The sequence below is a fragment of the Nothoprocta perdicaria genome, unplaced genomic scaffold (assembly GCF_003342845.1).
Source record: "Nothoprocta perdicaria isolate Ctin4 unplaced genomic scaffold, notPer1 scaffold_281, whole genome shotgun sequence".
Lineage (NCBI taxonomy): Eukaryota > Metazoa > Chordata > Aves > Tinamiformes > Tinamidae > Nothoprocta > Nothoprocta perdicaria.
The window spans coordinates 286,398-302,760 of NW_020455512.1; the positions used below are offsets into that span (position 1 = coordinate 286,398).

General features: G+C 41.6%; 1 protein-coding gene and 1 long non-coding RNA gene across 3 annotated transcripts in view; one reads left to right on the plus strand and one right to left on the minus strand.

Annotated features, from left to right (window-relative positions):
- The window catches only part of LOC112948965, a 21,719-nt gene continuing 5,356 nt past the window's right edge, over positions 1-16,363 (minus strand). Inside the window, exons 2-3 of the long non-coding RNA XR_003249738.1 lie at positions 8,605-8,710; positions 1-78 (exon numbers count right to left, since the gene is read on the minus strand). This is a non-coding gene — a long non-coding RNA (uncharacterized LOC112948965). The remainder of the gene's footprint in view (positions 79-8,604; positions 8,711-16,363) is intronic.
- ARHGAP24 (Rho GTPase activating protein 24) overlaps positions 11,505-16,363 on the plus strand; it is a 27,679-nt gene continuing 22,820 nt past the window's right edge. Inside the window, exon 1 of one of the 2 annotated variants that reach the window (XM_026041319.1) lies at positions 11,505-11,622. In XM_026041319.1, the coding sequence (XP_025897104.1) occupies positions 11,517-11,622 (106 nt within the window). In that variant the 5' untranslated portion in view covers positions 11,505-11,516. Of the gene's footprint in view, positions 11,623-15,589; positions 15,801-16,363 lie in introns of those variants that run through there. The other variant, XM_026041318.1, reaches the window with a different exon arrangement.

The window sequence follows — 16,363 nt, forward strand, 5'->3', positions numbered from 1 at the left end:
ARCCACTTGCTGAGATGCCCTGCAGCTGAGTAATTCTATATCAACGAAGGAACCTTCTTGTGAGAGGGTGCTAGAAGCCTACAAAACAAAGAAAGGAAAAAAAAAAAGTTATACTTGAGAAAGCACCTTTTCCTGGTAGGTAGTTCACCTTGAAAGAAATTGTTAGGGAGGGTTGTACCCTGAAATCTCTTGTAAACATGACAGTATTGTCTTCCTTCTTAGGTCTCTAAGAGTTTAATTTTTCACAAGGACATAGGCATCAAAAGGAGAGGCAGGGCGAGAGCTCTCCTTTATTTCTAGGAAATGTTTTCTTTCCATTTGAGAGCCTCAAGTGTTGCTACAGTAAGAACAGATGGCTCTGTGAACATTTTACCCCACAAACAGGACCTCGTTTGTGTCAGCTCATTTTTGGGACACAGGATGGAGACCATAGTGGAGCTGCAATTAATTTCTATTGGTCTACCTGAAAACTTGGGTGTATTTGAGCATAGAATCTGTCTCACTTGTTTGCTGTGGATCAGTGTCACTGTATGCATTATTTGTAGATTCATTTGCCAGCTGTCACAAACTCATAGCTCCTTTCCAACGGGAGTTTTGATCAACATTTGCTTGATTAAGTACTTGATGATTATAAAGAACCTCAGACATAAGGAAAATTTATTCTTAGTCAAGGTGATAACTCTGCTTTGTTATCTGTTAGGTCTGTAAGAACTTCATGGATTTCTGAGTACTTTGCAAGGGATTAATTTAGTTCTGTGTAAAWATGCCCTTTCTGTTTTATCACCACGCATTGGAGCAGAGCTGTTGGACCTTCTATCAGACTCAGGCTGAGAAAGAGTTGCTGAAAGAATTAACCTTTCAGAGGCCTGTGAAGCCAGCTCAGCTTCTGTGGTTATTATCTCCTCTCCCAGCTCTACCTTGGTGGGTATTCCGGTGCKGTCATGGAAGTTACATGAAAACACAGAGAGAAGAATCCTTTGAGCTTCACTACTTTGTTAAGCAAAATCTACTTTTAGGGAGAAAAGCTATTAAGCTGCAAAAATCTTATTAACAATCCTGGATGCTAGACTTGACTGTATTAGTCATTTAAATTGCAATCCTGGTGTGTCAGTTCATCAGAGTTACTTAAGGCATTTGTGGGAGAGTTATGCCTACCTGGTAAGAATGCACAGTGACATWTAGTTTAATATAGTAATTAATTACTTGTAGATTTTTTTACCACTCCCAACTGTATCATTAATTCCCCCACCATTTTGAATTAACCTATACTGTTCCCTCAGATCATGCTGCTTTTTTTCAATTTTCTCTTCCCCAGGATATTGTCTTTTTATAACTATTTTGTCATCATTTAAACAGAGTATATAATCTCAAAATGATGARCAAAGTTAGGCACAGGGCAGTATTTTCCATAATATTAAGTGGATATCTGAAGCTGAGGAAAATGATGTGGTTTCTCTGACATTTCTTGGTAAGTCAGTGGCATTGAAGCACTCAGAGCAGTGGCTGCTGGGAAATAAGAGGTTCTGCTTCCCTAAATGTGTCTGTTTTTTAGCAGACTTCAGAGATTTTCAGTTAAATATTATGGTAACTACAGTGACTGGTTAGCAGAGAAAAGGACCAATCCAGCTGGCAAGAACTGGTCAAAAGATGGGATCTGGTGTAGTAATTTGTCGGCCCATTTGAGAAACTTATGTAGCTTTTATCCTTGCGCTTAAAATTCCCCTTTAACTATCCAGGTGTTTTTGCTGTCATGCAAATGCCTAACTGAGCCGCGGATTCGAAATCATTTGCCAGGGATTGCGCCTGCGTTGTGGTGYGCACGAGCTGGTGGCCACTGCACATTCTGGCTACTCTGTGTGCACCAAGAGCTGGGGACTGACTGTCACCCATACCAGTGATGAACACATTCCCAAGCTTCTCCTTGAGGCTTATTCACATTTCCAATACTTCTCTTGTCTTTTACCTTTGAGGGGATGTAAAGGGTTTCTGTTCTAGAAAGATGGTACAAGAGGCAAGAAATAGCTCTTTSAGACATGCTAAATGTTGATCTTGCCAAATATTTCTCTCAGTAAAATGGCTATTTTTGGTCTATTTTGAGTTTCTTTTTATTAGGTCATTGCTTTTGCCCATAGTAATCTGATAGTGATTAATAATCTTTTTACTGATTCTATAAACTTCATCAGAATGCATGGAAATTAAAAAATCATCAAAAGAATAGAATTTGCTAGTGAATGTTTCATAAATTTCRAAATGGCTTCAGAATCATTTTAAATGTCTCTGTTGTTTTGTTTCCTAACTTCAAACTAACATTTGTCTACTCTTCGGTTTGGTAATAAATAGATAAACCTCTCTATAGAGGCTTCAGCTTAAACTGTGTGTGATATATCTGTAGTACATTTATCAAAGGAGCCAGCGGCAGTTAAATTCTTGCTTCTCTTTGGTCATTTGCCAGTATCTGCATGTCATCTTTAGGTCCTTCTCCCAAATTTCTGACTGGTTCCATGGTTCAGGCTCCATGCTTCACGAGCAGGTTAATGATTATCTGAATGATAGATGCTCTCTCTCCAGTATTAGCCAGCATCTGCTGTGTATGTGATTTTGCTGGTTAATACTTTGCTAGTGTCTAGGTGTCACAGATTTCTGCCACCTCTCCAATCAGCGTAGTTTAACTCCTTCCATGCACCTAGAGACATGTTCCAAAGATAGAGCAGAAATGCCTAACGACTTTCTATAATGTCTGTCATGTGTTTTCCTAATTATCACAATTTTTCTTAGCTGTGTTTCCTATTAGGAAGGAATCTGCTGTTGTCTGCTTAATTCTGAATTACTTAKGTTGTATAGTTATTGATATTTCTTAAACTGTTGTAGATGCTTTGGGGATATGTTTTCAACCACAAACTGCTTCAGAAATGGTAATACCTAGGTGAGTCCTTCTCATATTATATGCTTGTGTGCATGTAAAAGTTGGTATGAGTTTCAGAGGAGCTTTCTGCTCACTTCTGTTTTGATCTGCTCTGTTACCAGACACAGGGATTTATTGAGCACTTTGTGTACTCTGCAAATAACTGTCACGATGGGTGGTTCGTTCTCGAGAGAAGCTGCACTCAAATGAGAAATCTCAAAGTCACTGGAAGGGCTAGACAGTTGTGTTGATAATTCGTTAAGTGACACTGCTTTTATGTGCACTAATATTGAACTGATATCCCAAAATGGTGCTGAGAGGCACCGTGTATTTGGAGATGTCTGATTTTGGATGAGTTGTTTCACAGATGTCCTGAACTGATGACTTAAATGTCCTGCCAGTTTTGATGAGAAGGAAGACTCTGGCATGCTGAGCCCTGATTCTCTGTTAGGTAACTGCAGTGTGCYGTGTGCCCATGTCCTGTGTACATAGGCCTTCAAGCTTCAGCTTAGTAACTTGCTTTATTTTCTAAACTACTAAAATACWGCTCTACAGCATTAAACAATTGATGTTATGATGAAACGATGTGTATGTATTATATAAGTTTGCTCAGTTTGTTCTTTTTTTTCTTTTTTTTGGCCTTCTTTGGGTTGTGTACACATGCCACAAAGAGAAATCACTTCTCTTAGTGGTCAAATCTGAAGGCAGATAGGAGTTGAATTAACTAATTTCCCCATGCAGAAATGAAATATTTCTATGTTTGGCCCCAATTTGGTGTACGCTTAGCACAGTGCACAGAATACATGAATGATTTGCACACTGGAGAAATGAGTCAGGCTGGCTGCCTTTTCTGGATATTATTCAGAAGTGGATGTTAGGAAAGTTCTTGTGTCTTTTTGGTTGATGTTGACAAAATGATAGACTTGGTAAAGCGAGAAGAAATGGAGCATGTCTAGAGCTCGTGTGTTGGAGAAGAATTCTGTTATCTTAGAATTAATAAGTAGTGGTGGTGCCTGCTTGCCGCTGKGGAAGCGGGACCCAAGACCCTGGGTGAGATGCAAAGAATTACAAGAACCGGATCCAGTAATTATTAGCCACAGTAATTACACCATCCAAGGGCACAGGACAGTTACCTGTTGRTCAGAGGGCTGCAGTTCTGGTTTTGCTCACCTCTTTCTAAAAAAGTAACACAAGAATTTAGCAGATCAACAGTGGTTTTGGGCTGAGTTTTTCCCCCTTGTGCTGTGTTTCCAGGTGCATGTTTAACCCACATCTAGATGTGTATCTGCTGCAATGAAAAGCAAAGAGCTTAACGAGTAGCTGCTGATAGCTGCAGCGATGGCATGCATTGAATGTCGGGTTTTTTAGGCGCTGAGGTTGATGTGGGCCCCCTGAGTCCTGGCATGTTGGCATTCCAGATTTGCAGCTTTCCATGGGTTGCAGGAAGACSTGTTCTCCACTACCCCCCACTAGGTCTCTTGGTGGCTTTGTACTTCAGAAGAGTTTCCTTTTGCATAGTGACTGCCTAAATTTGGAGACGTTGCATTCAAGAAATTCCTTTGCTGTCAAGGCATGACTTGCGTGTCTGAAACCTGGCTTTTTTCTTGCTTCATCTGCTTCTGTAAGTTCAACCCCAGTCTTGGCTATACAGGCAGAGAAAAGTGATTTCATCTCAGCTGGTGTGCTTGAAAAAGATGCATAAAAATATTTTGTGCTGTTACAGTTCAACAGAATGTTAAACAWGAAAAAGCATTTACTGGCACAGGAAATGTTAGTAAAGGCCTCTGAAAATGGTTTAAGTTGAAACAACAGCATAGTGAATATGACAATTCTGACCACATGTTGTATCATAAGGATGGTAAGAACAGTAAAAAATTCTTTATTTCTGGAAAGCTGAAAACTAACAGCAGAAGTGCAAAGCAAGAGTGTCTCTGACTTGCCTTGTGGTACTGATTAGTGGGGAACACAGGGACATGTGCTGCTGCTCTGGGATCTGGTGGAGAGCTGTGATGGGGTTCACAAGGCACCATGGCCCTTGACTGCAACTTGAAAATGTTCTAGGCCATACGCCTCATGCAGGAAGAGATACAGACTACCAAGTAAGTACCACGTCGGATCTGCGRCTGAGGGACAGCCATGAAATTCCTTTCTCTCGGTGCTGCTGGGAATTTCTGTGGGCTGGCGTGTTGGGGAAGTGGGCTGGGAGCTTCAGAACCTCAGCAGTGCTGGTGACTTTGAGAGCAGTTGGATAATGATAACTGCTGATGAGCAAACATTGTATCTGGTTGCTGAGGTACAGATGTAGTTTCAGTAATTATTTGTTAGGAGAGAGACTTTCAGTATCTATGCAAGATGTAGAACACGTGAATATTTTACTATGCAGTATCACACTTATGCACCTATCTTGATGTTGCTGTTGCACAAGGCATTAAACTTATTAGTCTGTTAAAGCTTTGTAGACACTTCTGCTCTAGTTGTAGCATAGGGAAAATTCCCAGATGAGCATTTCCTGAACTCCATTTTCAGATATCCGAAAGGAGCTGGTTCAGAACTCCACGTGAACAATTGATTCTCCTATCCTAAATATCCTGCTTTGTTCCTGGCAAACTGCAAATGGCAAACAGTGCCCGAGTACAGTGCCGACTGGGGAATGTACTTGTGTTACTGGCCTTTTGCTGTTTAGCTGCTTAAATGACTGTGCAGTGCCTAAGTGGAAAAGCTAATATGAACATAAAAAAACAGAACTTTAATGCAGAGATCTGCCATCAGGATGGTTAATACAAAAGATGGGGGTTATCTGCAGAAAATGTTGTTTATAATGAAATATGTTACAAGTACTACCTTTCTTGCTAACTTGTTTGTAGTTTTTTAAATCCCTTTAGAAAAAATCTGTTCTTTGTGGTATCTAATATGGCTTGGTAGTAAAACAACAATGAATTTGGTGACAGTGTTGTTCAAAGCCAGGGTTTTCAACAGTGGTGATATTAGTCATTTAAGATGYACAGGTGAGAGGAATGCCAGCCCTATCTGTCTCCTTTCACATGATGGAATAGCACTGAGCAGAACAAGGGCAGAGGATGTAAAAGCACTATGGTTAAAATAATTGACATCGTTATTTATATATTTCTCCTATTCAGCCTGTCATCAGTGTATAAGATGCAACAGAGCTATATAATAGAACTCAAAATAACATAGTGGCTGAAGCCTATTGGTAAATATCGCATTCCGTGTCACCAGCACAATAGCTGGAAAGGGTAACTGGCACGATTCTCTTCTTCCAATCTTCCTTTTTGTTGAAGGGGGGAAAAAAAAAAAAAAAAGCTGGCGCCTGGCACTAGATTCTGATACCTGCTGTGATTTTAACAGAAACAATATAGAAGGTTTTCCAAGCTTTGCCCAACACATCTTTAAAATAGATTGCACGTGAAGTTCTCATGTTGGCTACTAAAGTTTTAAAACATTAGCCATCTAGATTGCCACGGAGACTGTAACATCTGACCATCTTACCTTAAGTAAAATTCAGGTCCTCCATGATTCTTAAATTTAATTTAAGAATCRTGTGTATAATCCAAGAATTCTAATCTTAAAACTTAGCAGCTGTAAATGAGTTTCTTAACTCAAAGTTGCAGGATAAATGGACCCTGTAATTGCCAAAGTCAGTGTATGGAAGATGAGCACATRCAGATTTGAACTGTCTTTTAGTGTCTCACCAGTGTGTCAAGTGAGACTTGTGAGGCTGTGCTTAAAGTGATTAGTGTTGAGTTAGGATCTAGCTTTGGATAATCATTAATTGAGTTTTGTTTGTTAACGAACAAGGAAAAATGGAGAATAAGGTTGCTTTTGTTCATACTCTGTGCAACTTGCAAAGATGATTCCTGTTTCAGAACAAAAAGTCGGAGTACGAATGCTRTGAGAACTGACAAAGAAAACGAGGTGTGCTTTCCCAGAGAAATTATATATATTGCTTGCCTTGCAGTTCATTTGTAACTGGGGGAAGATTTAAGAACGCAATGTTAGAAGATAGTCATGAATTCTACCATAATTATCAGACTATTTTTTGTGAATATCAATTGCAGTTATGAGCAGGAAATGCCAGTACTCATTTGCACAGGAGCATTGTATATCTGAACAGAGGAGAGGATGCTGGTTCCTTGGGCAAGGAGACTTACACAAATCCTAAGGAAGATAGCATGTACTTTTCTGATGGGTGTAGTGTTTGCATGGAGTAGCAGCTCTAGAGGATCAGCTCTTCTGCCCTGAAGGCTGCTGCAGCTCTTGGGCTACAGCTGATACAAGCCATGTAAAGGAGAAGCGGGCAGAGTTCAGGGCTTGCTTACAGAAGTGATGAACAGCAGGAATGGGAACAGGATCCCAGAGCACAGAGACCAAAATTGCCTGAAAAGATGACAAGCTTTAAAAACAAAAAATAAAGCGAAAGCAGAGGGTGGGGTGGAAGAAAACAAAGAACCCCTGAGGCAACACTTGCAGAAACTAATTAGGAGTGGAATTTGAACTCCAAAATCCTTTTGTTTATATGGCTTTTAAGTGGCTTTTTTTTTCAAGCAGTGATGGGCAGGAATTGCCATATGAATACCATATAGAGGTCTATTCAGTGTATTGACGTGAAATATTAGAAAGCTAAAACTTCACTCTTGAGCGTTTTCCTCTGAAACCAAGAAATCAGGAATCAAGTAAAAAACATTCATATACAGGGATGTTTCTAAATAAAACCCAATGGGTTCTGTTGTTATGCCAAGCTGCCTTTCACCATCGTTAAGCTTTCAATTGAGTGGGTTTCAGAGCTTGTAACTRAGAGAAATGCTGAATATTCAACTGCTTCATTTTGAAATTGGCCCCCAAATTTTCTGTTGGAATGCACATATTCTTTCGAGGTTGTCCATGACATTTTCAGCTGAGAAAAATCAGATTAGCCCTACTTTTTGATGTTCCTTCTGGGAGAAAATTCTCTCTTAAGCAGACGGTATGAATTTAATCCTTTTGCATTCCTTTCTCAAGAATACTGGAAGTAGAGTTGGCAATAAATCCAAGATGCTTCTAAAAGGACAAGGAGTACTCCATTCAGAGTTCAGCTTGAGCTGCATTTACGTGAGAAAAGGGTGTCCTGGATCCAGTGCAGGTAGAGGATTAGAGAGAGGAGAAGACAGCACTAAAACATATTGACTACAAATCTTTTTTCAACCGAATGCAAAAGATTTGCACATCCTTATTTAATTAACAGATGATAAAAAGCAGGAGAGTTGTTGAGTCTGATATTTCACAAAAGCAGGAGAGTTGAGTTTGATATTTCAGGCTACACCCGTCCGTTAAATTCAGTCACCACCTCTTCATGCTTTTCAGAGCGCATGGTGTGGTGTTGCATGAGCAAACACAGGCTGTTTCCTTGCTTTCCCTCTGTGCAGTGGGTCCCTGSGAGAATTGGCCTCGCTAGATTTTAATTGTTTTTTTCCGGCTGCTGGCAAGAGATCTTAAAATACTTGGCCTCGCTTGTGTCGAAGTGGTGCTGGCTCAGTGGGCAAAGCTGCGCCCCGCRTGGGGTTGAGTGGTCACAGGCTGTCCTGGTCAGGAGGCTGTGCAGCAGTCTGTGTTTACCAGTTACTGGGCTGCTAGAGGGAATGCATAGGAGCAGCTGGGAAGCCAAGTTATTGCAAATGGGAAAGGTGAGGCAGGGGGAGACATCTGACCTGTTCCAAGTGGAAGATTCGTATTGGAGTTGAGCCGTATCATGGTGTCCAATCCAAATGGAAATTYTGGGTAGAGTTCTTAATGAATACGAATTCGTTGGTGAGGCTGCCAAGAAAACAAAACAGTTTAGGGACTGATTAGGGCTGTAGGAAGTAAATATATGTCATTACATTTCAGTCTTGTGAAACAGTACGGACCAATTTTGGCTGGGACCTGTGGTTGAAAGRAACAGGATATGCACATAATGGTATAAAGAGCAGCTTTTCATCTTGGATATGCAGGAGTCCATATCTTTGATCCCTAGTTTGGTTTCTTCCAGTTTCTGTGACATCTCTAAGTTAACAAGGGAACAAAGCAGTCACAAAGAGCCCCTGACTCAAAGTGTGTCTCTTGCACTTTGACAGCAAATGCAAAAGGGACCACCACTGTGAGATGCATGATCTGGGGCTGTACAACCATGCAGCTAAAATATATTATTACTTGTATKGTCTTAGGAAAGGATGAAGGATGCATTTGCCCATTTAGTGAACTTCACGCCTAGCTTGGTTTTCCAGCAGAGATACTTAATACCAGTATCTGCAGAATGACTAAATATTTAATATTTGAAGCTGGTGAGCTGCTCAAGCAACACTAAAATAATAACAGTAATGCTATTTAAAAAAARGGGGGAATGCAGTCGCTAAGCCACTTTTTTCAGAGGTGTCCCGTTGACCTACTGAATATTTAGAAAGGGCCTTGTAATTTCTATTTCTCCCATATTTCTTATTTGAGATGGATATTTACTGTATCATGGGCATTTTTTTCTTGATACTCTACAACACCTTGTTCAGCTTCTATTTGAAATGTCATGCCATTAAAAAGTAACATTTGCAGTAATATGCAGATCAAACACTACTGTAWCCCCACATATTTGTTAGCAAGTCTTCATGTCAACCTCTGGCAATTCTTGAGTAATAGCTAAGTCAAAAGAAAACAGAGTTCTGCAAGATCTGATATGTGAAGGAAAGGACTCGAACTATAGAGCAGATCCAGAATCAGTATAGAATGATGAAGCTCGTAGTTATAAAAGCTTTTACACCAAAAAAACTAACATAATATACTTTCTTTGCTACACTAAGCTCATCAGATTATTTATATACTAGCTAAATCTAATGTAATATACTTAGGTTTATTGCTACACTAAGCTCGGGTTATTTATATATAAGCTAAAACATTGTTTAATGTAGTTAACTGATTAGAGTGCTAGGCTGGAATCCACACTGCCAATGAACTATCTAGACTTCTGGGATGAATTCAGTTTATCTGAAGAGCACCCTCCGTTTTTTTATAAGATGACCACCAGTTAGTCCATCAGCTTTAAATGTGCAGATTGAGAAGAACATGGAGGAACGTAACAAACAACAAAGAGAAGCATCTTTTCTTGGTTATGATTTTCACCTTTTTCATTATCATAAGTAGTAAGAAAATCAAATCAATTCTTGCTTAATTCCTGGATCTGTCAGGTATTTAAKATGAATACATCCTTATGGTCTTTTTAGACCTTACAAGTTTTCAGTCCATTCAAAACACAAGCAAACAAAACCACTTCTGGTTTAGCTTGATATTCTTGGGCCAAGTACTACTTAAGTGACTGAATTTGATTATCAGCAAAATATTCCATGTCCGTTTACTTTGTCAGCTGCAGGCAATGTCCCCGTCCTAAGTGTTGAAAATGTTTCTGTTGTATTCTTAAATACATTTCTTGAGCTCAATATGGACAAAGTCTATTTAAGTGCTCAATTAAATGCAAACCACTGTTCCTTTCTAGGAGGAATACGCTTCTCTAAATACATTTACCTAGTGTGACAGTATAGTGRGGCTTTCCATTTGTATCCGAATTGTTTATGCCTTTTCTGGAAGAGAGCTCTAGATGACATTATAAAATAGGTCGGTTTGTGCTGGGCAGTCACAGATGGATTGGCTAGACCCCTAGGATGTTCCTCCTCAGAAACCTAAATGCTACAGTGCCCAGCACGGATCACGGCACTCTTCAGAAGACCRCCTCCCAGGAGCAGTGTTCTGCTCTAATGAACAGCAGTCTTTAGTGTAGATAGGACCTGCATTAAAAGGAAGATGGGAGAGGAGGGATAAAGATGAGGACAGAACCCCTGATTTCTAGGTGCATCAAGTTTGGACATGTACGTGTGTGCCGTTGGCTCAGTGCAAGGTCTTCAGAACGTCAGGATCTTTTTAGGACTTTGTTCTTCTGTTTGCTTTCAGGTTGGTTTTGAGTTCTGTTCTTTTGCTCCTGCATTAACAGAGGACCGGCAAGCTTAGAGCTCAAGCAGTACCACAGCAGTGAAACCTTGATGCGGGGAGCAGCTGCCTTGTGTTTTAGCCCACCCCGGACCTGTCCAAGCCAGTTGGCTGGGCTGCACCGCTGCTAGCATTAACTGTTTTATCCCTAGGGATTCCCAGTGCCACCTGTGTGTCAAATGTCATTGCTGTGAATGTCTTGTGTTGTTCCTGAAAATAGAAATTTTCTATTCATGTCTTGTTTATAGCTCCCTTCTCTTTCTCGGTGTTTATTTTATCTACTGCGTTACAATAATTGCAGCAAAACTTTGTGTATATCAAGTTACAGATTAGAGCAGACCCTGCGGTTTTAGCAACAGCATGGAGCTGTTTTTGTTTTCCAGTGACACTTATCCTCTCATTGCCTTTTGGAAGCCTGGCAGCACCTCGCTGTCTGCTGGGGAATGCACGGCCAGGCYCTTCTTCTCGTGCCGTGGCTGGCGTGGAGGGCGCCAGCGCTATCTATGTCTGTTCTCCTCAGAGCCACTATTGCTGTTTGCAGGAGCTTGGTTGGACAGCAAAGCAAAAGGATTTCTAAGTACAATTATCTTCTCTTGCAGGAGGAGACCGAGAGCGGATGACAGCTAATCATGAGACGTACCTGCTTATGGCAAGCACACAGAATGACATGGAGGATTGGGTGAAATCCATCCGTAGGGTTATATGGGCGCCGTTTGGAGGAGGTGAGTCAGTGAGAATGTCACATGTCCAAAAGAACAAATACACAGAGGGATTCTTTTGTTGCCTTTCAGCTACAGTCAGCATTTTGCAGTGGAGAGGAGGCAAGAATGATCCAGGTATTTCAAAACCAGTGGAATAAACCCTTTGTTTTCACCTGTTATGCCAGTTATCAGGCATGTTTCCACATAGAGGAATCGGTGAATAGGCTTTAAAACATCTAAAACTCCTTCCCTGGAGAAGGCCAGCATGTTGTAGAGTGTCACCAAGGCAACAGGGGTCTTAACAGAGGAYTGATCTTGTGTGAAATGAGCTTCTCACTGGGAAAACTGGGATGGATGACCAGCTTAAAGGCTGCTKATAGTTCTTCAGTTTCACCGTGCTTGGGCCTTCCCAACTGATGTCAAACACTGTCCAAGCAGCAGTGACATCAGTTCACAGCCCCACTGGGAATGGCGAAAATGCTGCTACCCCCGCATCACTCAGCATTTGGATTCCTGCAGTCTCTCTGGCTGAGAACATTTTGCGAGTGGTCTCATAGCCACCCACCTGACACGGGSTGCTGTATGCAAAGGAAGTGGAGCTGGGTCACCTTGCTGGCAAAGACTTCTTACAAGAGGCTGTCAGGGATTCTCCTGSAAGTGACAGCTAAGAGCAATGAGAATATTATATAAAGCTGTGCCCTGGGGTATTAGCAAGAGCATTATGTGATAGGTGCTTTCTCTTCTGATTGGCAGACCCAGTAATTTGAGCAGTACCGATCACAACGTTTTGTCAGTTGTCTTTAAAAAAAAAAAAAGTGCACTTGTACTGAATGAGCTGGAATTATTGTCCTCRTTTCTTGTAATAATATCTATGTTATTATAGTACAAGGATGATTGATGCACCCAGAAAAAAACAGTCTGTGCATCAATCAAATGGTTCCTTGAAGTTATCAACTCTTTGAGTTTGGGGACTAGGATATTTTCCTGCTATGGAGGAGCACCAGTACTGTATCAAGGGCTTTTCTTTTTTTCTCCTGTCAGCAGGTCTTAYTACACAGTGGAAAAGAAGGGCAGGGTGGTCTCTGCTTTCTTATGACAGAAGCAGTCATTACTGAAAAACGTGTTTAATTGCAAATGTCTCCTTCCCACCTGTGAGATAATGTGACAGGAGGAGGGATGGAAGGGACAAAAAGAAATGACTGTTTTGAATAAAAMTCTTCTTTGAGCTACCCGTCTGTCTTTGTGCTTTATTCAGGTGATATAGAGAGCTTTGACCCTTGCTGGTGAGCTGCCCTGAGGGCCTTAGCTGGGAGCAGAATTGGGGAGACAGGAGGTGCTTTAGTTTGCAGCGATGATCCGTCTTSAACTTTGTTTTGTAGAGAAAACATTAGATTGAGTTCTTCAGTGTTCTTGTATCAGTCAAATARCAGTGTAAGATACTGTAGCAGTAACTAAAATGGGTGGTAAGAGAACTGGATTTTTCAAGGARGAAAGCTCTGTGTGTGTTGTTTGCCTGGCTACCATAACCACCGTGTTGGTCTGCAGCAAATGTGAGCTCAAGTCCCCCTGTAGCTGCTCTGCAGAAGACAGAAGTGTCACCATTTTGCAGGTGGGGAGCTGTGATCTCGGGAAATGGAATTGTAGCCTAAGCCTGTGCATAGAGGCTGTGACAGAGCTCAGAATAGAAGCAGAATCTCCCGAGTCCTGACCCTGTGCTTTCTTTGCAAGCCCCTCATTTGCATTTATAGGGCAAGAGCTATTTCTGGTTTGCAGATGGGAATCCTTCCAGCCACTGGGGAAGTTCTCAGGACACAGTCGTTGTTGTTGAGTGTTTAATGGCACTTAATGACGGAAACACCTAGCTGAGGACTTTGCGTGCTGATTTGTGTAGTACAAGAGGAGGGGGCAGTCCCTGAATTACTGCTTAAATTCATTTGTAGTTAAAACTTTTTTAAAACCTTTTTTGTGTTTTGTTTGTTTGTGGTTTTTTTTTTTTTTTTTGGTTTTGAACTTCTCTTAACTATACTGAGTTGAAGGTTACCTGGATTGGAAAGGAAATGATTAAATCCCTGGAAAACCAGAGAAGTTGTATGTTTATGACGACAGTCTGAATGTCATTGCAAGGCACAAGGGGTATTGCAGTGTGTTACTGTTARGAATCATGCCTCTCAAATGTCTCCATTTGATTAACTATTTGTTATTTAAATTGGTGTTTTGAGATCCCCAAGTCTTGTTAACTGTGATCTAGTTAGGTTATCAACAGATATACTCAAACTTTCACTACAACTTCCCCCAATTTTTCTAGCGCTTTCTAAAGAAGGATTCTTTTGATTTAGGACATTTAAGAGCTTCTATATGAGAGATTTAACTACTGAAGTTAAATATATGTTGCATTAGCTATAATGAAAATACAGAGAAGCTCTAGTCACATGGTGATAACCAGCCAGTAATATATAAATCTTCATAAGCAAAAGTTGATTCCAAGAGCAAATTCATCTAAACACTTCACCTGCATTATTTCTTCCTATTTTTTTGCTTAATTTTATCACTACTTGGTAAGCCWCAGTAGTTTGATGTTATACAGGTCAAGTGTCGGTCTGAGTAGCATCTTTGAATTTTCTGTTTCTTTTAAGCATTATAAACAAGTTGTATGCTTATTCAGTGGATATCTCTGAGCCTTGGTGAGCCACTAGTATTTAAAGTTAGTCTGGCAGTGGGAGAGGACTCCTGGTACCACAGCAGGTAGCTCTGTAAATGATTAACCTTATCATTAAATTGTTACTTGTTAACCTGTGCTAGAAAGAGAATAAGGGGGGAGGTGGGAATCTGCAAAAGTGATCAGAAAGAGTGGTTTTTTTTTTTTTTTTTTTACCAACAGAATAAGCAGCTATGGAAAAAATCTTCAAGGGAAAAGAAATGTAAATGAGCCAGGACATGTAATGCTTGTTTGCACATGACATTCCTTTCCTGATTAGATTTTAAAAAGCAATTTTTGTAGGAGGGGAAGGCCTGAGCTTTAATTGCAGAGCTCGAAACCRAGGGGGAGGGAGGAGGCAAGACGAAGGGACGTGTGCATTTTAGCAGGGCCAGTACCGTGAGGTCTGGCACCTCCTCTGGGAGCACAGCCTGCCTGCTTTCCAAGCTGCCACACACGAGAGCCGCCTGAAGTCAACTCAAAGTCATCCCCCAGAGCAGAGAATCGCGTTGCAGCAGCTCCCTCCTCTCTGCTGTTTCCCCGCACCTGCTGCATGTGAGTGGCTGGCGCGGAAAGCAGTGGTGGCTGCCGCTGCCGGGCATGGGAGCGGGAGGAAGCGAGCAGAGCATCCCTGGGTGGAGACACCTATTCCTCAGCGGCTCCCCATGATCCCGCTGGCGAGGGTGTGCGGCTGCTGCATCTGATTTGCCTCTCCCGTGAGAGCTTCTGGTAGTTGGAAGGCAATAAAACGCGCAAGAAACCCACGGGACCATCGGACAAGGGAGCGGGTTTATAAAAGGTCTTTTAAAAAGAATCTGTTATGGATAGAGAGATATCATTAGTTTTGCTCCTCAGTTAAAGGGATAAAAGGAGGCCACAAGGAGTATCGAATCCTGGAAGATTCCTTGGTGTCCTTTTGGATTTTGTGCTCGTTTCCCCTTGTGCCCCGCRAAGCACTGACCTTTCCCAGTGGAACACTCTGGAGTGCCTGCCGCTCCACCCCCTGTTCCAGCAGCGAGGACGAGGTCTTTCTCCCCCTGCATCCCTGCAGACACTTCTCTTTGAATGGAAGATCTATCTTTTTGCTGAAACTCTTTTGTTGTGACGTTGCATAATAAGCAGTTGTCTCACCGCAGGAAATAAAAGAAACGAAGGGAAATAGATGGAAGGAAATTGTTCCCCAAAGCAAAACTGAAGAAGGGAATAGAACATTAAAATTGCTTCAAACCCTACCCGAGATCGAGAAGACCGCCAAGTCTCCTAGCTCCAGAGGAAAAGAGACAATTATAAAAACTCCCCAGCGCTCGGTAACGATGAACAGTCGTGGCATTTCATCTGGATGCAGCTGGTAAAGGAAAGCTTTGGGGGGACGTGGGGGCTCTGGCCTTTATGATGCCTGAAGATAGAAATGCTGGAGTCCGCAGCCCAGGTGCCTTAGCAGCAGCTCCTTTCATTCCTAAAACCACTTATAGGAGAATTAAGCGGTGTTTTAGTTTCCGCAAAGGTAGGTCTGCTCTGTTGCTGTGTTGTGCTTTGCTAGCGAAGCCATGGTTTCTGTGAAGTCGAGGGGGCTGTGCATGCTGGTGCAGATGAGAGTGCCGAAACAAAAGGCACGAAACAATGCGGATGCTGACATCCCACGAATGATTTATGAACTTCTTTGTTCGTTTATTTGCAGTTGGCAAGCTGACATTGCCTCTCTGYATAAGAGCCCATGAATGGGCTGCCTGAATGAAATGGTTTGGGACAAGATTATCGCAGAGCAAAAATGAGTGAGAAGAGTCAGGCGTTTGGACCTGGGATGCTGGGAATTGGCTATGTGGTTGGCAGAGTGTTAGGGACAAGAGGTTTAGCTTTGTATTCTGTCTGTGTGGGAGGAGGGGAGAGAACAGAAGATGCRAAGTAACAAGGTAAATATGCATCTGTTGAGAAGATTACATCCTTGGCTTCTGTTTTCCGTCAGTTTCTGATGGACCAAAAGGGATCCTTACAGTGCACTGTCCTCTTCCAAGTTATTTCACCCCGCTATCCCACAGCCTGCCGTTGTGTTTCCTCTTGCTGCAGAGA